Source organism: Chlamydotis macqueenii, chromosome 1 (assembly GCF_036417535.1).
Source record: "Chlamydotis macqueenii isolate bChlMac1 chromosome 1, bChlMac1.mat, whole genome shotgun sequence".
Lineage (NCBI taxonomy): Eukaryota > Metazoa > Chordata > Aves > Otidiformes > Otididae > Chlamydotis > Chlamydotis macqueenii.
The window spans coordinates 141,766,671-141,792,326 of record NC_141556.1 but is presented as its reverse complement, the minus strand read 5'-3'; the positions used below and the strand labels follow the sequence as shown (position 1 = coordinate 141,792,326).

Below are 25,656 nucleotides of genomic sequence, written 5' to 3'. Positions count from 1 at the left end.
CTCGTCAGCTGAAAGGCTGGCAGCGACTGACAGCCGATATCAAAGACCAAGTTTTCAGAGCACGGCTGCGTTCCCCTCCCGGAGCGGTCGGGGGAGGGAGGCCAGGGCGGGGGGGTCCCGGGGTGCGGGGTCGGGGCTGGGGCCGGTGGAGCGGCGGTAGGAGCGCCCGGGCAAGCGGGAGGCCGCCGGCCGCTGCCCGCCTTGCAAGCACCTACCTGGGCGGAGAGAGGCTGCGCCGAGGTCCGAGGCGAAACCGTCAGAAAGCAAAAAAAAAAAAAAAAAAGGCAAGAAAAAAAAAAGGCGGAAGAAGAGAAGCGGGGACCCCCGGCCGGCGGAGCCCCCACGCCGCCGCTCCGAGGCCGCAGTCAGGCCGGCGTGCAGCCAGCCGCCCGTCCCGGGCCCGGCCCCCCGCCCCGCCCCGCGTCCGGGGCGGCCGCGGCCTGGGGGCCGGACGGGGCGGTGGGGGCCGGGGCCCGCCAGCGGCAGCGAGGGCGGGGCCCGGCGCGGCGGGGGCGGAGAGGACGCCCCGCCAGCCGCAGCCCCTCGGGCAGCTGCCCTCGGGGGCGCCCGGCCCGGCCCGCGGAGGGGAGCGGGTGAGGAACCCGGCGGCGGCAGCCGGGCCGGAGCCGCCGCGATGCCTCAGTCCCCGCCTCGTTGCGGGGGAAGCGGCGCGGCCCGGGCCACCCGCCGCGGCCAAGGTCGCGGCTGTCCCATCCTGCCCGGCCGCCCCCCGGGCTGGGCCGCGACGTCCCAGAGGCACCGGCGCTGCCACCCTCGCCCTCCCCGGGGCGGATGGGGTGAGGCGCGGCAAAACTTTCCCCTTCTCTGCGGCGGGGGGCTGCACCCTCCCCCCCGTTCCCGGCCCGGAGCCGCCCCCCGGCCCGCAGCCGCCCCGCCCCGCGGCGCCGGCTGCGGTCTGCTCACCTGGGGCCGGGGGGCTGCGCGGGCGGAGGCGGCGGCACAACTGGTGCAGGACGACGAGCAGGCCGATGCGGTACACCCGGAGCATGGGCACCAGCGCAGACAATAGCGACATGGCCGCCTCCCGCCCCGCGGCGCCTGGCTAAGGGCGAGGCGAGGAAGGAGCCGGGCGGGCGGGCGGCCTGCGCCGTGTACGGTGGCCTCTCCACCGGGCCGGGCTGGAGGGGGGGCGCGGCGAGGCCCCCACCCAGCGGAAGGGAAAGCGCCGCCGCTGTCACAGCAGCGCCCGGGCGCGCCGCGGCTCCCGCCCTTCTGGGCATGTGCGGCGGGGGCAGGGCCGCGCCGAGGCCGGCGCGGGGAGGGAAGGGGCGGCGGCGGCAGCGGCAGCGGCGGCGGGGCGGCTGGTGGGGTGGCAGCTCGGCCCTCGCCGGGGAGGGTGAGGGTAGCGGCGCTCCGCGGCGGCGTGAGTCAGCAGCGGGGGGCGGCGGAGGGTGACACGCCGCCCGGTGAGGCCGCCGGGTTTTGGGCGCAGTGAGTCTCGGTGCCAGGTCTGTCACTGCCGCGGTCGGCGGGGGTGAGGCGGCCGGCTCGGTGTCAGGGTCCCGTGGCTAGAAGCGGTCACCGAGCTCCCTGGCGATTTCCCCTCTCTCCCTGGTACAGGGGAGGGGCGGCTGCTGAACCCCGTGGGCATCGCGGGGCCCGGGCACGGCCCCGTCAGCCCAGGCACCCGCCAAGGTCGCCGCTGCTCTCCCGGTCTCGGCTCCCGCAGGTACCGATTTCTCCACAGGCAAAGCCTGCCCGCATCCGGCGCCTAAATTTTACCCTAGCCTCACGAACGCATTCTTTACACAGTGCATCCCTTAATCTCCAAAGTTTCTGGTCATCAGTTTTAAATCCTAAGCCTTATTTTTAAGGTGCCGAGTGCTTGGGACAGAGGAGCGCGTCCTACCTACCAGTTCTTCGGGTGGAGGGCTGGTTTCGGCTGCAGGAAACACAGCGCCTAGCCCTGACGCTGTGGTTTTCATTGACAGAACTGGCAGTGTTTCATAAATGCAGATGAGGCTCGGTATCGACACAAACCAAAAAAAAAAAATACGAACAGCCGTTTCACAAGAGGAGACGTTGACCTATATATTCAATTTCCAGTCCTTAAGTAACGTTTTGTCTTTGAGGATGATGGGGACCCACACAAAGTTCTGGAAGTGCATTTGAAGCGTAATCTCCCCCTCCCCTTTTAAAAAAAATAAACATACTTTCTATAAAAAAATACAATTAACAATATACTTTTTCAGTGTCGGATCAGATTGCTCAGCAGAAGTTACTTTCTCTCTACTCTCAGAAATACGCATAAAGTAAAAGCATATTGTGTAATTGCTCAGGGACAAAACCAACCATTTAATTTTATGTATCTCTCGTGATTTTTTTTTTTATTAACACATGGAATTATGCAAACATAAGCAGAACATCACGAAGTCACATCAGTGAAGGATTCATTCTCGATTTATATTGTTCACAATGCACCAAGTGGTAGAAAGAGCACCACATAAAAAGACATGAAAGAAGAAACACTGACATTCAGTTAAGATTAATTATTCTTTCAATTTATCTCAGTAAATATCAAATCTCAACTCCTTTATGTTGCTTTACATCCTTTTCTCAGAACTACAGCATTAATGAAAGCCTTTTGCAAAATTAAACTGTGAAACTTGCCTACAGTGTGTTTACATTATCTATATATAAATATACCGTGCTTTCTCGGGTTTTCTAAGTGTAATAAAATCAACTGATGTGTATTCAAGCCACAGAAATAAAAACTCTTCTGTCTTTTTTTTCAGACAACACTATTCAAATAATTAGGCTAAGTGGGGAATAACTGATGAGTTCTCATTATGGTCTTATTCGTCCCACTACTTTTTCTCAAGGTGTTAAAATTATTTTCAACCCTTCATGAATCATGAGTAGGGCTTCACAGAAAGGATGAGGAGAATTTGTATCAACACTGTATTATTTTTTCTAAAGGCTGATGGGACACAAAGTGGAGGAGAAATAAAAATACTAACAAAATGCTGTAGGTCTTTGATTCTTCTCAAATAGCGTCTTACAATGCATTCTAATTTTAACTGATACTTCCTTTTCCTTGGTTTTCAATAGTTATTGACATTTTGTTTTTTTCTTGCAATCTTTAACTGTGAAGCCTTGATTATTTGGGCTGGAATCTTGTCCATCTACTTTAGATACCTCACTGAGATGTTATTACCTCGATGAAATTTTAGGTGTCTGAGCCCTAGAAGGGATGAAAGGAGCCATCTAATTGCCTCAGCTTTGCTCTACAGGCAGCAGATGGAGAGGGGCACTTCTGAAGACCTGCAGAAAATTACTTCTTCCATTGAGGTCCTTAGAGGGCTTCCTACTTTCCACCAACTGCAAGTGAACTCACAGTGCCAGTGGGCAAAGCCAGCCTGTGGTGAGAGCACGAATATCCTCTTGGAAACACTGGTAACGCTCCATCCACACATGCTCCAGCCTATCTGTCCCTCCTGCAGGACTGACACTGACGAAGCAGTATGTGATCACAGTGCTTCCACCCACATTTTGCATAAAGATGCATAAAGCCATAAGAAAGGAAGTGGGTGATATTTCTAGACTCTAATTAAGCCCTGAGCTCAAACTTCCCAGCAGAATGGCATAATCATCAACCATCACGTAGCGTGGATGGTAGGTGTTGCAGCTGAGAGCCTGTGCAGCCAGGAGCGCACGAGGCACAGGGCCACATCAGAGCAGACAAAAGCGAACCCCAAGTTAGCCTAGTAGTTCAGATGTTCTCTGGCATGGGGTAGACATTGGGAGGCTATGCCATATTTTTCTTGTTTGTATCATGACAATCTCTGATACGACACCTTTTCCAGGTATGCAAGTTTGCTTCCCATGGTTTTCCTCCTCTTGAGATGAGAGAAATGGAATCAACAACTTCTTGTATTCACCACACGGTGGTTCAAGTTCAGTAGGAGAGGTCGATGCTTTTTGCCCGAGCGTGGCCTAACAGTTGGGGCAGTCTCCTAAGATGTCGACGGTGTCGCATCAGTCCCTCTCAAATGGTAAAATGTACACTTCCCTTCGCGTGCTTAGCTTGAGACGTGCTCTCTGCATTTTGCACGTATGTTGACGCTGATGGCCGGCGCCGGAAGCCAGACATAATTCTCACTGCTGCTAATTTTTCAGGCTTCTAAAAGGGATTTAAATGCCTGTCTTCCTAAGCTGGATTGCAGTGGGACTTGAGGCAAGAGATAAGTGCCTATCTTCCCAAAACAGGATCTCTTTAACATGTGTGGGTGAATAAACTTAAATGCCCGAGGAGTTTTCAGGTTCAGTAGGGAGGTGCTCACAAGATTAGGCAGTGCTGGAAAACGGTTGGATTGAGTCTGGAATTCATGTGGGGTTTTGAGCACCTGCAAACAATGTTGACAGGCTGCATATGCTTTGCCCCCCGTCTTTATGCAAAAAAAACCCCAGTAATTTTAGGTATCCCCAAACTAGGCATCAGTTTGCCTAATGCTGGGCACTTGCACATAGCAGGACCATACAGAGCAGTAAGGTCTTAGGCACTCTCCACAGTAGTTTGGGGAGGGTTACCTGGAAGGGGAAAGAACCTTTGCCAAGGAGAGAGGTGTCTGCAAGCTATGCAGTAGGAAGTCCCAGGGATGGAGAGCAGGCTCCTCTGCTGTAGGCAATCATCTGAGGGGGTACATTTATTTTTCTTCAGTAATGTTAGGGGTGGTAGTAGATGGGTGTAAGACCAACCTTCTGCCTAACAGAACCAGTGCTACAGCATTTGCCCATGAAGGGCAGACAGCTTTTGATCTCTCTCAGTCTTTTTCAGATACTTCACTTTTCGAGAAAATAGTATCATTAGGAAAACTGACCCTTGCTGGCGTGGCTATAGTCACAAGGATGTGAAGCCCAGTAGCACAATAAGGAAAAGATACCTGAGTTTTTCTAGCCTAGCACTGAAGTTCATGGGAACAAGGGGACAGAGTTCCAGTCCATATTCCCTGAAGAGCCTACACTTTTTAGACTAGCAAAGAACAGGACAAAACATGGACTAATAAGTGCAAAACAGAGTCCTGGAATAGGGACAACTTCCCCTCTTCAAGCAAAAACTCAAACCACTCAGCTATTATGCAAGAAGCACAGTGTGCTTATTACTGCCGCTGAGTTTTTTTAAAGCGACTGCACTTGCAGCAGCTATTGTATTTGTGCATCTGAGTATTCAGCGTATGTCACACTTTCAGGATGTATCTGATCTGGAAAGCCTCGAGCATGAGTAGTTGGGGCTGGGTTTGCATCCCCCCGCAGTATACCCCTACTCCGTATCAGGTAAGATCTGAACATCCTCCCTGCGGGTTAGTCAAGGCTCAGAGACCAAAGAGTCATAAGACAGCATGCAGAAAAAAATAAAATAAAATCCCCAAACACATGTATTTACATACAAAACTTCTGCAGGAACCCAAGTGTAAAGCAAGTGAGCTGCTAACAAAAAGACACAAGCTTTTGTTAAAAACAGCTTGTCATAAAACACTTAAAATAGTAAATCAGTTTAGACTTGAGTAGGGGTATTAGCAGCCTACAAACTGCTCGGCAACTTGGCTTGGCTGAAAGAATAACAAAACCTCTGGAAATTCTAGATGGAGCAAGGATTAACCAGAATTATCTCAGCAGTGGTAAATTAGTTCTCACAAGTTCTGGGAAAAATACTTATTTTTAAAAATAAAATGTCTGTAAGTAGATAAACTGATTGATTAACATACACGAAGTTTCAAAAGCCCTTTGACAAGATCCTGCGCACAAGGATGCTAAGCAATCGTGGGGTAAGACACAGCATATTTACAAAACAGAAGAAGCAAAACCCCAAACTAAAACTAAGTGACTGACTTTCATTGGGAAATCAGAGCAAAATAACAGCAGGGTCTCAAGTTTCCATACCAGGTCCAGTGCTGGCTAAGATGTTTCTTGATGGATGGGGTAAGGGAAAAGCTGTTGCAGCAAAATGGCACAATGTTATTTCTATTAGTCAAGGTGGGAGAGGAGCAGGGCAACTTCAGACAGATTTAAACAAGCGAGGCAGACTGGCAATATTCCAACACTGATAAAATATTGCTATTAAAAAAGTGATTAATTATGCCCACTATAGAAATGACTTTGTTGACAGTTGGTTCATGTGTTAAAAAATATCTAGTGTCAATAACTGCCATGTCGTTATTTCAATGTTTGTCTAGTGATGTCTGCAAGCACCTGTGACATAGCCTGTGCAACACTGCCCAACCCACAGCTAAGAGGATTTTGTTAGTGTTCAGCAAAGAGCCAAGATGATGATGACGGTCCAAAGCAAGAGTTTTCCATGACACTAGGTCCTCCATGTGTCTACGGTCTCTTTCTTAGCAGTATTGTAAGATAAACACGTCTTTCATCAGAAACTTGGTTAGGACTGTTCTAATGTGAAGGAAATAAAAAAGCAGAAATCACCCCTCATGAACTGGATATCACGAGTTGATCTGCACCTGTATTTTTGTTGCATCTGCTCACAAGAATTCTTGAGTACCACGTACAACAACATTACGCAAGGCAAGGTTTGTGGGGAGAACACAGCAGACAAGCTTTCAGGCACACATAACCCTGCCCATCCCCATAGCCAAACAGGGATATGACAACGCTGCTACTGTTAGTATTCAGAGTTCATTAGCAGAGTTCACTGGTCTCATCTGTGCTGTCTGAGGGCACTTCCCTGAAGACTGCACTCGCTTCTGTCACAGCCGGCCAGCCGGCCTCGGGAAATGGTAGGACCAACCCCCACGAGTATGTGGGAGCCTTGGTTTTGGGCATGCCAGCTGTGTTAGGTCCCACCCGATACAGATAAGCAGGGGACTCCACAGCACAAGCAGGGAGCCCTCACACTGATGATGGATGGTGGCCAAGTCAAGGAAGCTGGGAGATAGAGTCTGGACATCAAGATCAACAGAGCAGTACAGAAATGGCCGAAGGGGCACGGACAGTGCCACACAGAAATGCCTGTGTGGTCAGGGCTGTGGCTGATGTTTGAGACAGTTGGGGGAGGCATCTTCTGCTGCCCAAAGAGAGCAATCCTTACCTGTTTTAAACTTCTCATACAGCTTGAAATGACTTGGCTTTGTGCCCTGGTCTGTCTGTCTGTGCCTCACATGGGTGTGAAGATACTTCTCCCCATGTATTCCTGTTTCACCAATTGGCTTCTTGGATTGGAGCTAATACATGTTGTCTTTAGGACCCACGCTGCTTTTGTACTTAACTGCACAGATTTCCTGGGCTCCTTAGGGGCAGGTCCTGCCCACAGCACTCTGCGACTTCAGCATGGGAAAAGCATCTCTTATTTTTATTGTTGTTGTTGTTAAAGTCTGGCTGGGGTGTTTCTGTCTCTAGGCTGCGGCATATGAGAGAGCGCAAATGCGGTGATGGGTAAAGAGATGCATAGAACAAGCTGGAGGGAAGAAGATCAGGCCAAAACACGATGCAAATGCTGAGCAAAGGAAGGCATGCAGATGATAGGAGTTGTGAGAAAGGCTAGAGGTGGGTTGGCGTTGGTTTAGCTTTGCTGAAAAATGGTACGGCTCACTGCTAACCCAGATGACAGCATGCAGCGGGAAGGATGAAGATGGGCAATTTTCAGTAACAGGGATGTTGCATAAGCTGATCTGGTGTGTAGCATCAGGACATCTGAAAGCAAGCGGAGCTGAACAGCCCTGGTGCAGTAAAACCATCCTTCCTGAAAAAGGGCTGGGACCAGTTGCCCCCCCCCCCCCAACACCAAGTAGAGATGTGGTCATGAGGTGTGTGGGGAGGTGGGCCATGAACAGGAGGGATGCCTACAGTGACCTGAGTTGGGAGGTGCCTGAAGCCCGGTGTTACCTTTTTCCCTTCTATAGTGAATATGCTGGGGGATTATTGAGAATCAGAGAGGGTCCAGCAGTTCTTTAAGTCTGCTCTGCACTTCTTTGTATCACTTTTCTGGCGCGGCTGCTTTGCGTTCCTCTTTGTCAGTGGGTCCTGGCTCTTGAATCTCCCCAGACACTTGCTCATCACTGATGCAGCTCGTTCCTCTAAAACCCCCGGTGGTCTCTGTACTGTTACTTCTCCTTGTCCTGGGACAGCTGACGCTCTCTCCCGTTTTTGCCAATTCCACCTCACTTTACTTTCTAATCACCCGGACAAACCTGTCTCTCTATCTGCCTACAATCACTGGATTCTCTTGATCACACCTGCCTGTCAGTGGTCCAAAAAGATGACATACGCCTTGAATTTTCCACTTACTTTAATAAAGGAATGATTGCAGTGTTATATAACTTGTTTATGTTTGGCTTGTGCAGTAATGGTTTGGATTTTGGCTATTCTATAGCATTACATTAATTTACTAAGCATAAAGCAACTGTGCAAAAAGCTAGCGAGGCCAAGAAATGAACAGACTCAACATTTTAAATCTGAAGGGAAAAGTTAAACAAAAGAATAAAGAGATCCTGCTGTTCTTGAGGACAAATTCACATGTGACACAGATGAGGTAAGAGGAGACATCTGAAAAAAAACGTTTCTCTTTCCTTGTCCTTGGGGTGATCCAAGTCTGAGCTTTATTTTTCATTCTTAATCTAGTTTTTGTCAGTATGAAAGCAGATCATATTGTGATCAGTTCTGAATTGCCTTAAGAACAACTGCAGAGAAGATTCAGCCGGGCTCAGATCTTACACTTTCTCCTCTGACACTTGTCTGTGAGGAAGCATAAAATGTTCCAGAATTGTAGTTTGATCCCCTGGAATACACGCACTAGAAATTATCAAACACAATTCATTCTGCTGGTAAAAATAATCTAAAGGCTGGCGAAAGCTGAGAGCTCACCCTGACAGTTGCTAAGGACGCACTTTCAGAATTATCTAAAGAAGTCTGATTCTGATTATGCATATGATATTAGCCTTCATATTTTTCAAAAGTAATAAACTATTCCAATTCTACATAATACGTAATAAGATAGTTCAACTTCCAAGTTTATTAAGGCAGCAGTTTTAATTCAACATCATCATCACCTCCCAGTCTGCTGAGACAGCGCAGAATGAAGGACTGGCCGTTTTTAAAAAGCTTTCACCAGGGACTCACAAATAGGTAACAAAGTGGGTATTTCTCAGTCTGCCGCCTGCCCCGAGACCCGAGACTGCTTGAGCCTGAGAGGTAACATTTCGGTTCCCAAGAGGCACAGTGTTAGAAACAGTGCATTTCAGATTCTGCATTAGTCTTGGGTTTATATTGTTTTCTAATCCGCTGCTGCTGTTTCAGTAATATCGGCCATTTACATTTGGTATTTAATGCCAATAAGCCTCACATAAAGGACTGGGCTATCACTTCTGTGTTTGGGGGGCGGGGTGAGGTTTGTGTAAGAGTACACTTTTAAGTACCAGCATGACCTTATAAAATGACATAGGTAGTTCACAGGCATAAGAAGCTTTTAAAACTAAGATTTAAGCCTGTTTTATAACCAGTATTTTTCATCTAGTAAAAGGCCTTAATCCAAACCAATCAATAATTCAAGTGAAGAGTTACAATCTTTAAAGCTACTTCTTAAAACTAGGCTGTTTTTTTTCTAGAAACTTGCAAAAGACCATCACCCAGTGATCCACTATATGTCACTTTGACCATTAATTGACAAGTTTAGGACAAGCTGCTTTAGCCTTGCAGAACATTTTATTCCACAATCCCTGCTAGAAGAAGTTTTCCTACCCCCTGACTTCACTTCAAAGCAGATTTATCCAAGGTCTAGATTACCAAAGTGAGTTTAGACAACTTCTTGTAATAAAAACCAGATTATACATATATATATACATATATATACATATATGTATATATGTACAGAGAGACAAAACAACATATTGAAATTTCGTTAAGCGTGTGGAAGGGAAATGGCATTTCCTGTACACAGGACTTAATAGAGAAGTGTTTAAAAGGGTCAGTTTACAGTGTTACCTCTTTCCTCAACAGAGTAGGGATGTTTTTCTATATAAATCACATTACAGCATTGTTACTACTTTGAATAAAAGACTTACATTGGCTATAAAATGCGCTTGTTACACTAGAATTACAGGTGGCAAATTCTCCTGGTAACCACGTTCAAGTCGCAAGCCTTAGCAAACAGGTTTTTATCTATATCAGAAGTGTAAACCCAAGAGCCTTTACTCCTGCTCCAGATTAAAGAAAAGCAAGCAACTAAAACCATACATTACGTACAGGATGAGTGGCTTTACACGCACGATTTTGCTGACTGGGTTTCTAATTGCAAAACAAGGGGGTTTCCTGCAACTTGCATGTTGGGTCTCGCAGCCATCTCACTCGTGGCCAGCCTATTATTGGGGTTTTGCTTCCAAATAATGATATTATTAACAGCCAATTCACTGTGTTTTAAGTATTTTTTTTTCAAGGAGGAATCGGGGTACAAACTACACTTTGCATCTGGCTTTCCTTGTTTTCTGTTTGTCACAATATCAGGCATGCCCTTGTTTTGTACTGTCTTGCAACCAACTGTTTACAATAAGCCATCAATAGCAATCAAGGATCTGATTCTCTCTCTCTTGCTGTTGTTGATTAAATAGGGAGAGTATGAACCGAAAGAGAATTTCACTGCTTAATCAAAATACAGTTTATTTACACAAAAGGCCATAAATTTGCCCGTAGTCAAGCCCAAAGAAATTACTTTCTTTACTTGCAGAATTAGTCTTCCCTCTATTTAATTATTAACTGTTCCTACTCTAATCAAAAGGTAAATTTAAATCATGATGTTATGAAGGAAAATTGTACTCAGCTTCACAAATGCATATGGATGGATGTGTGGTCTGTATTTCAGGGATGGGATAAAACACCAAACACCCACACTGGATGAGAGGGAAGATCAGAACAGATGTGTATATATCTGTTAAAATGACCAGGACCAGAGATCTCAGAGGAAAGTTTAAAACCTTCTCAGCAGACAACCTCCTCCACGGTAATCTCCACTTTCTTTCTCATCTTCACCTATTATATTGACAGTAATGGCTGTTAGACTAAAATTCTGAGGATTTCAAATCCATTTTATTTTGTCCTGCCACCACTATCTCTTTAGAAATATTTGATACCTAGCTGACTCTCCAAATTGTTTTTGAATTTTTAAGTCTCTTCTACTTGTGCTGGGTTTCACGGCCTGATCATATATGTTGTGTGACAAAATATTTTAACGTTTTATAATTGACCACCTTCTAATGTCATTGCATAGCCCTTTATTTCTGTACCAGGAGGCAGGAAAGCAAAATTCCCAGTCTATCTTTAAACCACTTATTATTTTATATACTTCTTTCTTGTCTTACTCACTTCCTGTTTACTGTAAAAGATCTTTCATGTCTCTTCAGAGGGAGTTCACGGTGCAACACAATCTGTTAACTTTTATTTAGACACCCCCTGTTCAAAGTGTACTACGCAGTGTCTATTAATGTAACTGAGACTGATATACAGAAAGAGGTATCGGCATAAAGAGTATTTCATGTATTTACAGTGCGAAACTGCAAGTGTAAACTAGGAAGAGACTGAAGTATGAGTCTTAAGTGAGCCATGGACAAGAGATGTTCTTGTTAAGGCCTGCAGAGAATTGGCTAGTCATACCGTGCGGTGCTCTCTTCTTTTTTTAACTGCGAGATCATACGAAAATACAGATGACAACTGCACTAGATGTTTTCCTAAAATTCCGCTCCCGGGCTCTTTCCGCTGTCTCCAGCACTGGCACATCTCATTACAGCCCTGGCTTTAGAGGGCGAAATCTCTTCACGTGCTGAGAGTAATAAGATTGGTACTGCTGGTGGAGACAAGCCAGAACTTTTATCTAATGCCACCAAATGCCTTCGATAGCATCCCCTCTCATCAGCACACAACAGTTCTCCATCTGTGCCATTCACCATCCATACTCCAGGACTGCATCAGCCCTTCACTAATTAGCTCACCACACTGCTAAGGACAATTTGTAAGTAATATTTTTTTCTACACTTTCTTTTTGCAATTATTATTGTTTGCCACTTGAGAGAGGGAGTGAGAGAGGAAAAAAAGAAAGAAACTAAAGGTATTTGCAATGAGTTCCCAAAGCATTTTAAATACAAAGCTTGGTCTCAACTTTTCCTCTTTAATTATCTGCTGCTGCTACTTGGAATTTCTGGGCTGTTTGAGCTCTGTAATAACTTGTTCGATTTATTGCTATAATGATTTACTCCTGCTGAGGGGGGAACCATGCTGATTACTTCTCTCTTGTTTTTGCTGTGTCATTCTCATGGCTCATGGTATGTATTGCAATGGTTTTTCTAAAAAAGATAAAAAATCAATCAATATAATTTTCTAAAAACAAACACTTGATGTACATATTGATACACAAGCTGCAAACTACATCCTATGTGAAAATAAACACAGAGTTTACAGATGCTCATTTTTTTCCCCAGAAAAATACATTTTTCCATATACCAAAAATCAGACGTGCTCTCTGTTATTTTCTTCCTTATGTAGAGTAATCTATTGCAGTCTATTATCTTGTTTGCTTTTTTTTTCCAGTGCACGAGGCTGACAGTTTCAATGATTTTCCCTTTATAACCTCAAGCCATTTTTCTGACCGTTGCACTGGATGATGATCCTACTTAGTACATATCCTTTAGCTTGGCTTTTTTTGCTCCCAGATCAACCAGTTTCCATTTATACATACTACAATGAATCCAGTAGAGAAGCCAACCAACTGCATGTTTTTATATTTGATTGTTTTGTGTCCTTTGAATGAAATCCATTCACCCCTTTACCAAGAAATACATCATTTTGAGTGCTCAGGAGGTATTTTTTTTTGCTGCATTCAGGCCTCCTGCACAAAGAGGAACTTTACTCTTCTTTCAGTATTAGCATTGTGCCTGCAAATAGAAATAATTTTACCTTCAATTAGGCTTGCTACGCATCAGTAGCACACTACTGACTTCAACTTTATTCCACATTTACAAGAGAGAGGAGAATACATTTCACCACCCTGAAGATATTTTTCTTGATAACTTGTAGCCACTAATCAAAAATTAATCCAGATTATTAGTCACTTAAAGACACATGCATCTGAAGTGTCAAGTGATTTAATCACCTCTGTCCAGCATCTCCAGAAATTATCACTAATGACAATATAAAACACTTGTTTCAGGGCAAGATAAGCAAGCAGGTAGTGACGGCGCGCAGAGCATCCTTCCATCAGCTCCACTCTCTGCTGTGCATTAACTCATTTTCTTGCCTAGGAATCACCCCACGGGTTGACTGGTTTTATTTACCAGCCTTCCTAGGCAGAGCTTGGAAATGAGAAAAAAGCGTGGCACCTCATCTGCCTAGTCATTTGTTTATTATATTGTTTCCTTGCTTCAGTCTACTCTGTGCAAAGCTTTTGTTTATCTTTCTTCTTTGCCTTGTACCTGCCCTTCAAGCGTAAGACGGCTGCCTCTGACATCTCAACAGAGAAGCCTGAACCCGTGCTCTCACGTCTCCATGCAGGGACTCTTCCAAGGAGCTGGCTGGGGAGGGAGGAGGGTCATTACCAGAATACCAAGCACTCCCGATTGCCAGCCAGCTCCAGCAGTATCACTGGCAGTCCGGAAAGCAGAAATCCTCACTTAGTAATTTTGTGATACTTAGTGGATTTGCAAAATTTTAAGCTTTGCCTATTTGGCAATGTCCTTTTTATTTGCTTATAAAAAAAAATAATTGTAAATATTCAAATCTAAGAAATAAGCCCTAATATGCATCTAGAAAGAAATATATCTACTGAGACTGGAGAAAATCACATGGCAAAACTTCTATGGACTAATTAGTAGAGTCAGCAAACAAACATTGTTTTCCTGACAGATTATTTTCTCAATTTTTTCCCCCTCTGATAATCTGCCAGTTACTGAAGCGTATTTCCTCACTTCCTAATATTCCAAAAGGCACCATGGCTGCCTTCTGCATCTTTAGTACCCACCAATTCCAATCCAAACAGCAGCGACGAAGATGGATACCCCCTGACAGGCATTGCTTCATCTCCTAGCAGAGCAAAGAGGGCAAAGCCAGTATCATAAATCATTTTCCTTAGAGGGTACAGTCAAGTGACACGAGAAGTTAAAGGCTGAAAATGAAGTTTTAACTTCACCTGTCATTTTCTGTGTCACAGAGCGGTAACACCCCAACAGTAGGTACGGTCCAGCTCACGGAAGGAGAGGGGGGCTGCACGGTCTCATGGCTCTTTCTGCCAGCTGCCTCTGTGAGGGCATGTCCTGGTGCTATGGCCAGGCTCAAACCTTCTGTCAAAAGGTAACTGGCAGCTGTTAGTATCTTTACAAGAAGTACATAAAATGCTCAAGCTGAGAATTTTCTCTGGTATCGCATGAAGGGCAAGACTCGAGGCCCAGTGAGTCCGTGAAACATATCTCAGTACTCTGTGGTTCTCTTTGGACATGACACCCAACTGCAAAATGAAAAGAAGGGGCAGAGATGGGCAGAATATTCAAGAATATTGAAAAAGGGAGGCTAGGCCTAGCTGGGAATACCCAGCCCTTTTAGATCTATAACAATAGGTGACAAACAGAAAACAAAACAGCAGTCAAAATCATCTTCCAGCGTTTCTGTACATTGATCGTAATGAAAAGGCCTTGTTTCTCTCCAGCTGTCTCTTTGAGCGACTTGGGAGCTGATCCTCCATCTCCAACATCCTTGAGAGCTTTTTCAGCCCTCAGGGCAGCCAGCCTGCTTTTGGGACAGGTTTCCCAAGGATGACAAAAAAGCAGCACTAACTAACATGTAAATGCTGTAGAGGATCTCTCCTCGAAATTGAGATTGTTCTGCTTTAGCAGTAATCTCTGCAACACCACCTTTGAGTCACAGATTTATTTACTGACCACAGCCCCTTTGTAATTAAGCTGTGGTTTTGCTCCAGAAAGTGAGCCTAGGAAAAAAAAAATTAAAAAAATCAAAGCATTGTGTGATTCTACATAACTGCACACCAAATTGTATCTTCAACTACCCTCGTACAATACCATTAACTGTCGGTGGGGTTGCAGAGGTGTGACTGCAGAGGTGGCCTGCAGAACTGTAAATCCCCTGGGAGAGCAGCTAGAAAAATGCCAATCGACTTCAATAGCCCAAGCCAAGCTGCGGAGCTGGTGGGTACGGCTAAATCACGTTGTAAAAGTATAAACTGAAAAAGATGTTCCAAGTGGTGTGTTCTTCCCTTACACCCTCTCAGCTCCCACCTGGGGATGTAAATATCTCTAGACATAGCCATACAAAGAGAGGCAATACTGAAGAAACAGAAGCCTTATATCAAAAAAAAAGATTAGAGCTCTCACACTTGAACAATTTACTGGAAAAATCTTAGCTTTTCAAAAATATTTTTCTTTGCATATCTATAGTCTGTTTTTCTCTACTCTCATAACCTAACCAAGAAGGGAACAGGTCAAACAAATATTAGTTTATAAAATTAGAGACATTTTAGGCTTTGTTAGGATCCCAACGCTGAGATGTCTGATCTTAGAAACAATGAAGCAAGAGATTTAAATAACTGAAAGCTGTTTTAGAATAAATATGTCTTGCATAAGTCATATACACAGAAGAAAATAAAAATTAAGGAAAATTGCTCAAATGAAAAGTGTAAACTGTGAATATCAATAGGCTAGAATATGTAGGCTTGCATATTCTAGCTGCCATTGCTCTATTTGGCTTCAGAAACAGAATTATTTAGGATAATTATAATTACAGCTGGTAAGATTTTCTGTGCTCAGGGAAATGCTAACATTTCAACATTTGTTTTCATGCTGAATCAGAATAAAAAAATACAAATTCCCCTCAGAGAAAAAATCTTAAAAATTAGGATTCTTAGGTATTAAATATAGATACTGTCAAAACATTGTCCTACATATTTCAATATGCGCAATATCTAGTAGGAACGCATTGTAATATTTAATTTGGTATTCCAATACGATTACAAAATCAACATGAAAGGAATAGGAAAATTAAACACTTCCAATTCACAAAGCAGAATATTTTGATGATGAACAAGGATGTTGGGGTGAGGTTTTCAGCACTGTGAAAATGTTTGCATTTTGAAAAAAAAAATTATTTGCTGACAATAAATTTTTTCATCTGCTACGGTTTTACTAGCTAAGTCTTGACACCTCTCAGCACTTCTTTTCTTTGACAATATCCTGACCAAGTGTTTTGCTCTCCTTCTCACTTACTTCCTTCCTTTCTTCCTTTCCAGTAGTATGATGACAAAGAAGCTTTATTACAATATCTGGATTTTTTTTTTTTTTTACAATGCCTAGTTATATAGAGACCTTGACATCTCTGGACTAACGTGAAAAACTGAATCCTCATCAAATCCAAACAAGGCAAGTAAGCAGATAAAATGATGGACAAAGAAAGGTGTGCATTTAAGGGGAGAGCTAGGATTAGAAGCAGGGTAGCCCTGGGTCTTTAGACCATTGTGCCTCTTGAAACATGGCTCAGTGCATCAGCTCACAGAAGAGACTGGCCAGCTGAAACGCCATGCGTGAAACCAGATTTTCAGTGTGTTTCTGACAACACACTTCATGCACGTGGGAGTGCAGGTGGTGCACCTCCACAAGTCTCTTAGTTCAGATCAACGAGTGTTCTTTGTGAGGGAGAGCTCCTGCCTGCCCCAGCAGCCTGCCTGGCCTGCACCCCAGAGCCACCGGGGAAGAGACCCTCTCTGAGACCCTCTGGAACTCTGACCATGCTGTCAAACTGGACCTGGTCCAAAGTAAAAGCCCCTGGACTACCCACTCTGGAGTACCAGCTCCTTTTTCCTCTCATTTGCTTCTGCTTAGTTAGGGCAGACGCAGCCATAAAAATCCACATGCCATCCACAGTATTTGGAATATTCCTGCAACTATTAGTTAAGATTGGACATTTTTCAAAGTAGTTGTGAAGTATAATCCTTAAGGAATGTGGTTAAAATGCTATGGAAACATACAAGCCCTGTGGCACAGCACAGTGTAGGGTAACGTAGGTGCACCCGTGTTATGTGCCTGCAAAGGTGATGTTTACAGTGAGAGGCAGCGAAGGGCTCCTGCACTCCCTGACCCCCCGACTCCTGCAACCCCTTCATCTGCTTCTCCATGGCTGGAAACTGGGTCCTGGGGCAGGATGGCTTCTGTGACACCCTCACAGGAGATGCTGTGATGAGGAGGTGACCAGCTGGATGAGGAGGTGACCAGCTCTCCCAAACACAGTCATGAACACCTCATTTACTGAAAACTCAAACTGTAGTGCCGAATATCCTGCTGTCCTCCTTCTGACAGGGAACTGCATCAAAAACTTCCCCAGAAGGAGGGAGAAATAATGTTTGGCAACGACGCGTCTCCTACCCAACAGTGAGAGCTGCAGTCCCCCAGCCGCGGGCTCATACTGACCCCCACGTGAGCAGGCTGGGCCCCCCAGCCCCTACCTACACAGTCACTAGATGAAAAACCACAGCGTCCCCATGCACAACACTCAGCCACCTCTGCCACAACCTGCAGTGGCCTGCCCGCGTGTCGGCAGGCAGTGGACTTCAACAGGGCACCCTCCACATCCCGGTGCCTGCGTTTGGTGCCGGAAGATGGGCACTGCAGGGATCTGCACTTCACTTTTCTTCTCAGTAAACTGTCTCCAGTAATTGCCTTGGCTTTAGAGCTGAAGGCCTCTGGAGTAATGAACCGCTGTTATTCCTAGTACAATGGGATCGTTGTCTATAATGGTATCCCTTAATTGCTACTGCAGTGCAAATTACGAAAAACAAGAATATCCGAATATAGAGACACTTGGCCCTTGTGACAGGAAATTAAGGTCTGTTCTCTAACGCTGCTGCATGCCCTGAACTCCAGCTCAAGTAAAAATGAATTACATACATTCAGTACTTCGAAAAGCAAGCTTTTAACCTTTACAAACAAGAGCTCATAGAGCTCATGTCGTGTGTGTTCTGGCTATCTCTATAAACGTCCAATGCTTTTTCAGATCCTACTAATCTCCTGGGCATCCTGGTCCCATTAGAGTTAATGGCAAAACTTGGCTAAAAAGGTAGAAGTACATATTTTAAAAATAATTAATAAATCTGTGAATGTATTATCTTTTGAATTTTTAGTGCATTTGATTGCTTAATTGGTTATTTTTTACTGTAAGAAAAAGCAAGCGAATGTTGCTGTATCATCTGCAGTATAAAATCTTTCATCTTCCTTCCTATTTTTCATGCCTTGAGAGTCTATCATTTTCAGCCTCTTGTATAAAATCATTTTCATACCTGTTCATGCCTTGCTTTGGTGTTGTGCTCCTCGGAAGCAACAATGACCAGAATAAACTCGGGCTTCTGAGAAAGAGCGTGTTATCTCTACAGCACCATCTTAATATTTCAGGAATTAAGAGTCTAAATATTTAATCTCCACTGCAAACTGTCTGAAAAGCATGGCATTGTCAAACAATAGTGGTAAACTGCTGAGGAAAGGTCTAATCCTTCTCTTAGTGGTGTCAGTGGGAAGTTTGCCAGGAAGCTCAGCATCAGCAGGGTATAGCCCAAAGTAATCAGTTCTACGGATGATTACATGAAAAGCCCTTAATTATAGCATGATGATTGAGTATTATTACAGTCATGAGATGGAGGCATCTTCTGGAACCAAAACCAAGAAAAAGAAAGTATTGAGGCTATTCCTCCTCCGAGTTGTGCCTCTTTGGCAGCAGCTTTTTATCAGATGACTTTTCACATGTTCACACAGCTACTCTGGTTTTGGCCGCAGCCTGACATGCACAGCGGAACGAGCCCAGATTTCCTGTTCCACAGTTCCTCTCTGCTAAAGGTCTCTCAGCCCGCGAAGGCTGCGCCGTTTCGTAAGTAAAATGTTTTTGGCAAAGCCGGGAACACTCTGCACTTCGTTGTCCATCTTTTCCCTTCTGTTCAAAGGCACGTCTTGCTCCATAGGTGCCTCTTCCAGGCTAGGGAAGGGCAAGCAGCTAATGACCTTGCGTGATGGCTGCCGTCTTGACGAAGGCAGGGAAGAATGAGCACAGACTCTCAGAGCCAGACGCCTGCTTCTGCAGCCCCGGCCAACCTGTCCAGTGCTCGAGCCAAGAGCGGGAGGAAGCAGGTTACAGCCGTGAATTGGGCACTGAGGGCACAGACGAGGCGTGCAAGCTAACGGGATGCCCATGCACACACAGTCAGTATCTTCACGGTCCTTCAGGGAGATAATTGTCAGGCAGATACGCGGATGCACGGTTTTGCACAGTTCATCTGAGAAAGTGAAGCTTGCATAGTGCCCTGCAAAAGCAAAGTGTGTATGAAGATGGGAATATTATTAGACTTTGTCTGAATTTTGGATTAAAATGTTTTATTATTACTTACATGTAAGCAAATTCATTTTCTCCCTGTTACTTGGAGGTCAAACAGAAGCCTGCCCTCCCCCCTGAAATAAACTTATTTTGCAGCTTAGCAAAATTTGTCGTAATAAAGACAAAAGGCAAATATTTCTAGAACACGCATAGTCACTTCACGCAGTGTTACTAAATCATCAAAAGTGTTTAGTTCTGTTTTTATTGTCAAAGTCACAGGAAGCTGCAGTGATGACAGTGGGAAAACACACATCCACAGCAAATTTTAGGTACATTTTGTGGGGGATTTTCTTAAGTACCTTACTTAGCAGAGAAGTTTTTACATTGCATTTTAATTTATTTTCCACATTTGTATGTTGCTTACATTTCTTATCTGAAAGGAACTGTGAAACTCTCCCACTGCTTCCTGCCTGAAATTGCTCTCTCTGGATGCAGCTCTGATTTCCCTGTTATGATACGTGTTGTCAGGCTTTGTCTCCTCTAAAAATTATCATTAAAATGGTACACTGGCAAGCAGTCCCATTTGTAACGGTGGGGGATTCTGAAATATTTTCAGATATTTTCATAATAGCAGTTGGTAATTTCCTGAAGCTATGCATTCTGATTAAGTATCTTTTATTTCTACGGTTCTCTGAAGCAGTCATAAAAAATCACTGCTATTTCATTTTAACCTCTCAACAGATGAGCAAAAATCAGTTGCCTAGCAAGCAGAAGAACTATTGCCTGTGTTAAAAGGTCAAGACAAAAATGTGTTGAAAACTTTTTGAGTACTTATATAAAGAGATGATTTATGACTTGAGAGTTGTTTATTGCACAAAGGGATCTGCATTTGACCCTGTGCGTCCTGCTCTCAAATATTTAATGCAACTTAAAGGAGAGGAGTATCTGTATTCCTCAGAAAAGCATTCTGACATTTCAAAAAGACAACAGCTACCTCTCAGTTTAAATACACTCAGAAATGTGCCTGGAAAATCATTTGTCATCAGCGATAGAAATGTCAGATTCCAGCTTAAGCAACAGAAGCATTAAATTCTTTTCACTCTTTGACTAGGTGCTAAAATAAGCAGCAAATGAAAAGCTATTCTGCTTATTTTCTAAGGGCAGCTACTACATTTGGTAATACCTTCCATGGAAAGTATACAGATTACAGTCCTGAATATTGCACCTACTCTGACCTACACTGTGCTTCAGTTCTCAAGACCTTTGTGTAGAGCAGCTCACGTGCCACATATAGCAAACACGCTGCACCTCCCAGTTGGGTGGAAGTACCTCTGGGGCACTAGAGGCTCAGCTTATTAGGGTGCAATATCAGTTCCATACAGAAGCCTCTGGAGGTGAGAGCTCGGTATGGGTTTGGGCTTTGTTCAGGCGGAGGGAGCACAAAGAATTTATGATGTGTTCTACACAAAAGGCTTGGCACACCTATAGCCCCTACACTCTGGAAGCACAGTAACTGCCTGACTACCAGTGCTTTTAAGGGATGAGGAGGAGATGGAGCCACGGTTACCCTTCTTCTCATTTGTAAGAGACAGGAAGAATCTCCAGGAAAAGCAAGAGAGAGCACCTCTGTCACATAGAGTGGAAAGATGTCCTGTCAGCCAGTATACCAGAAGGCATCATTGCATCCTGCATCTTCTACAATTTAACCAGAAACTCTTTTAGCCAAACTTTCACTTTACTGCTCACATGCAGTCAGAGATCTGTCTGGATTAGGCAGCCAGAGCGAAGCAAAATGCCTCCCCTTTCCTTAGCTGCTGCTATGGAGGCATGAAAAGTGGATTAGACATCAAAATGTAAGGAGGGAGAAAGAAGCTTCTTATCTCCATCAAACTTTAAACCTCTGCCACCAAGTTTCCATATTCAAACTACTCCCTTTCCATCACGATGAGTTAGTACAAGAACTCCCCAATGATCAGAGACAGCGAGTGTGTAAGCTTTTTCTGTCTCATCCATCTCAACCCAGACTGCTGGTTGCTTCAGGCCTGGGTCCCACAGCAAGCTCAGGTGGGCTGGCACAGCCTCGGAAAGCAGCTGGACTCCAGGCAGGTTCAGCATCCCACCTGCAGGGACTCTGCGGCAGGGTCAGGACCCTGGCAACTGACCCAGAAATCAAACTGGCAATGAAAACTTTCCTGGAAGTGTTAAAATAACATTCCTTTTTTTTTTTTGTTATTTATTATTCTTTTCCTCCAAACTTGTCAGTTATATCAACCATTTGTTAAATTAGTGTTCGGGAAGCAAATGCACTTGCATTCTCACAGACTTTTCTTTGAACTGATGATCTGTTTCAAAATTCTCTTCAACTTGTTAAAGAAGAAAAAGAAAAAAGGAAGAAGAGGAAGTTATGACCAATATCCTTCCTAATAACCACAGAAACTAGAGCCTTCTGGAGAAAATTAGCATTTATCTGTTCCCTGGTGTAAATCGCTCTAACCTACTTTCCCAGTTTGCCTGATGGTGAGGGCTTGCTAGGCAACGCCACACTCACAGGTCAGCTGCCACTTCATGACTATGCCAATGTCCATTTTTTTGAGGCACACACTGAATTTTTTTTTCAAAGATTATGTTGCCATTAAAGATTAAAAACATTTAAAAAGACTTAGCTACTGTAATACTAGCTCTTGCTTAGTCTAAAGCTGCATTGCTACGGCTGAATATTGCTTGGAGAATCTAAATATTTGGAAGTAAAACCTGCCATGTTCTTCAGTAGTATAATGAAGTCAGGTATAAGATCAAGCCTGATTTTAATTATAAGGTGTCCTTTCTCTTACTCTGCGTGCCTTCTGTTTTTTGTGCCAGCAGCGAGTGTTTGATTTGACCTGAAGGAAAACTGAACAGCTAGCCTGAAGTAGCAGATGAATCATTCTAATATTCGATAACTTTCCCAAACAAAGGCAGCTCTCTCCAGGAGCAAATGTCAGTCTCCATCGCTTAACAAGCTTATCTGAGCCAGTGTACTTAGCAATCGGCTCACACGGAAAAGCCGATTGCCGATGGTGTGGTTTTCAATGTGTTGTCAAACTGCTGAGTAGGAAGTGATATTCCTAACTTCCAGTCAAACTTCAGCACATAGCCTGTGCCTGGGCAAGCGCTACAGAGTAACAGATATATGCCCTATTGCGAAAGTTCCCAACCATGCAATCCCGAAAAATATAGGGTGCTCCTCAGCAGGTCACCACTGGTGCTGAGGCATCTCCTGCTCTTGTCCTGCTCAGGTGCTGCAGAGGTCCCTTTCCTGCCCACAGCCCCGGGGTCTTTGAGTCTCATCCAGACACTCAGCTACTTCACAGAACGGCCAACTAAAGATGGATTTTCATAAAAGTAACCATTTGAATACAGCCCAGAAACCTTTTTAATGCCGGATACCTCATTCAATTGTCGACTTCCTTGCAAACGGCGCTCGGAGCAGTGAAAACGCAAGGACCAGACATAAAATTCACCAGCGACGTGTTCTGGTAAACCAGGACCACCAGAGCCAAGTGCTCAGGGCTGTGAGTTAAAGCTTGCCTTGCACCTGAACCCCCAGAGCCCAGTGAAGCCCAGGGGAGAGCAGGGGCTGAGGGGCCTCCAGGGAGCCGGGCCTCCCTCTGCCATGTCACCGAGTTCACTGGGCAGCATCCTCCCTCTGGAGGCTCTGCCTGGGCAGGAGAGACCACCCCAAACTACATCTGAATGTTTGGTTTGGGTGAGTCCTATTTATTTTAGCGCATTTTAGCAGACACTTGGCTCAAAATAGCATGTTTAGCCTAAAAACCAATAGCATTCTTAAAAATTAGTGTTTGGAGATTTTTTTTTTAATCTGTTACCTAGTTTGTGAACCTCTCAGTACAGTAAGATGCCACTTCTTTTTTTTTCTACAGTCTTCATCATTAAACACGTTTTCCTAAAAGTACAGGAAGGTTAATGTTATCAGATGCAATTAGAATGTTAAAGTTGAAAGTTTTAAGAACAACAGAATCTAATTGAACACAATCATGACAGTTGTGATCACTGTCACAGTACTTACAGCAATTTCCCTCTTAAATTATCCATGTGTTTCACCAATGCAGAGGCTAGTCATTCAAGCCATTTTAATTGTATTTTTATATCACTGTCTCATTTTTATTTGTTTGGGTTTCTCCTCTTTACTAGCTCTAGGTCTTTGATGGGATCCATATGCACCAAGGTTGCTCACACTGCTCTGAAGCTACAATTGGGTTATCAAAGCTTTCAGAAACTTGCAGGCAATTCAAAGAAAACTGAAAAAAATGGAACCAGAGTTTTCACAGAGGTCCAGTGACTTCAGTAACTCTCTAGGGAGCCCCAGGGTCTCCCTCATCATAAACGCAGCAACAGGCCACCTCATTTTTTTGGCGGAAAACATGGAGCACTCACATGCATTCAGCACAACAAAAGATCCAAAGTGAAAATTTTCTAGCTGCGTTCTAAAAGGTCAGGCAAAATGTCAGCTAGAACTGTAACAAAAAAGGAAACCTTAACATAAAACAGAGTACTCTGATTATCATGTTGCTTTTCAATGAATGTTACACATTCAGCGAAACCACTGGGCTTCAGAAATAACAAAGTACTGACTGGGTGAAAAAAATCATTGCCGTTCACTGGTAACTCTCATGAAAACTCCTTTATGAAGTGAATCTTTCTTCAGAGATTTCTTTAATTGTACACATCTTAGGACCAAATTCCCTCATCAAAAGGTAGATACTAAGCTCTCACTGAAGTCAATGGGACATTTATGCATCTCAGAAGAGAATTTGGCATGCATTGGTGTTCCTCTAGGGAGAAGGGAGAGAAAGTAAAAAGAATGTATTTTTAGTTAATGGTGTAAAAAAAAAAATCATATCAGAATTTGTGAAATAAACAAATAGATAAAACTGTATGATTATGTAATGAGGGATAGGACAAGAGGAAACGGCCTCAAGTTGCAGCAGGGGATGTTTAGATTGGATATTAGGAAAAATGTCTTTACTGAAAGAGTGGTCAGGCACTGGAACTGCCCAAGGAAGTGGTGGAGTCACCATCCCTGGAGGTGTTCAAAAAATGTGTAGATGTGGTACTCCAGGACATGGTTTAGTGGACATGGTGGTGTTAGTTGACGGTTGGACTTGATCTTACAGGTCTTTTCCAACCTTAAAGATTCTATCATTCTATGATTATAAAAATTGATTGCTATTTATAAGATTCTTTGAAAACATACATCTCTCAGCACTTAAGTCTTTTACCAGAGGGTACATTTATTTTGTTCTGATTTCTCCTCCATTATGTTCCTATTGCAAGCTTTTACAGAAGTTTCTCTCTAATTTATTTAATAAAATACCTCAGTTTTTATTTTTTTCCCTTTTCAGAAAAAATAACTATTTGAACATATTTTTCCTAAAGATGATTAAATAAAATAGAAATAGTACTTCTGGTATTACTGAATCCTTAGTTACTAGACTCAGAAATCACAAGTCCTATCAGTCACATAAAAGCAACAACAAGCAAATCTTTATTTCGATGGAAAAAATGGTCAGAAAGGCCAGGTACCCTGTATGTTAAAGAACTGTACGAATCACATGTTGCAATAAGGGCACGGACTCCGTGGATGGTGTACCGGAGACCTTTATTGTCTGTCAGCCTAAGTCTTTTATATCTTTTCTCAGTTACACACGGAATGCACGCGCTTAATCATCTAATTCAATTGGTAGCAATATACTGTTCACGCGCCTTAACTTCATTTGGATTGGTTATAGATTTTTAGTTGTCTTTACTATTTTTGCCTTTGGTATTTACTTATCTTGTTCTAATTGCTGTTTTTTGTTATTGAGCAAGTGGTGTTCAAGGACATAGCTCAAATTCTTCAATATCAGACAGCTGTGCTGCACTCTCTGTTCCCACAATCACAGAAAGGGAGAATTCACTCAGCTATTTACTTGCTTAGTCTATCACAAGTTAAAGCATAATTATCCTTTCTCTGTATTTTTATTTCAGAAATAAAGAGGCGCAAAGGAAGAATCTGTCATACACTTATAGCCAGCTCCCAACAGCCTTCTACTTGCCACGCTCAGACTACATACTATGCGACTCAACGCTTGTTCCGCTGCCCTTCATGGACACTCGCCATGGTTTTTCAATTGCTAAATGTAGCCCTTTGATAAGGAAACAGTCTGAAAAACCTCGTCTCCCTCACTATTCTTTGAACCTCTCTGAGCAGATGACTTGTTCAGCATATGTTTACTTTCTTGCCAATTAGCTTGACAATGCATTTAATATTAAATTTATGTTACTGAGTCTTCTGTCATTTTTATATTATTC

At 43.9% G+C, this 25,656-nt stretch overlaps 2 protein-coding genes across 5 annotated transcripts in view; both read right to left on the bottom strand.

Annotated features, from left to right (window-relative positions):
* Nucleotides 1-1,203, bottom strand: part of DHRSX (dehydrogenase/reductase X-linked) — a 168,498-nt gene extending 167,295 nt beyond the window's left edge. For both annotated transcript variants that reach the window (XM_086768578.1, XM_086768586.1), the window contains exon 1: nt 925-1,203. In XM_086768578.1, coding sequence (XP_086624704.1) covers nt 925-1,036 — 112 coding nt within the window. In that variant the 5' untranslated portion in view covers nt 1,037-1,203. The remainder of the gene's footprint in view (nt 1-924) is intronic.
* Nucleotides 1-25,656, bottom strand: part of ZBED1 (zinc finger BED-type containing 1) — a 56,427-nt gene that overhangs the window by 11,142 nt on the left and 19,629 nt on the right. Inside the window, exon 1 of one of the 3 annotated variants that reach the window (XM_086768557.1) lies at nt 925-1,047. The exons of 1 other annotated variant lie outside the window; for it this stretch is intronic. The gene's annotated coding sequence lies outside the window, so the exon portion shown is untranslated. Of the gene's footprint in view, nt 1-215; nt 249-924; nt 1,048-25,656 lie in introns of those variants that run through there. One more of the 3 variants, XM_086768566.1, reaches the window with a different exon arrangement.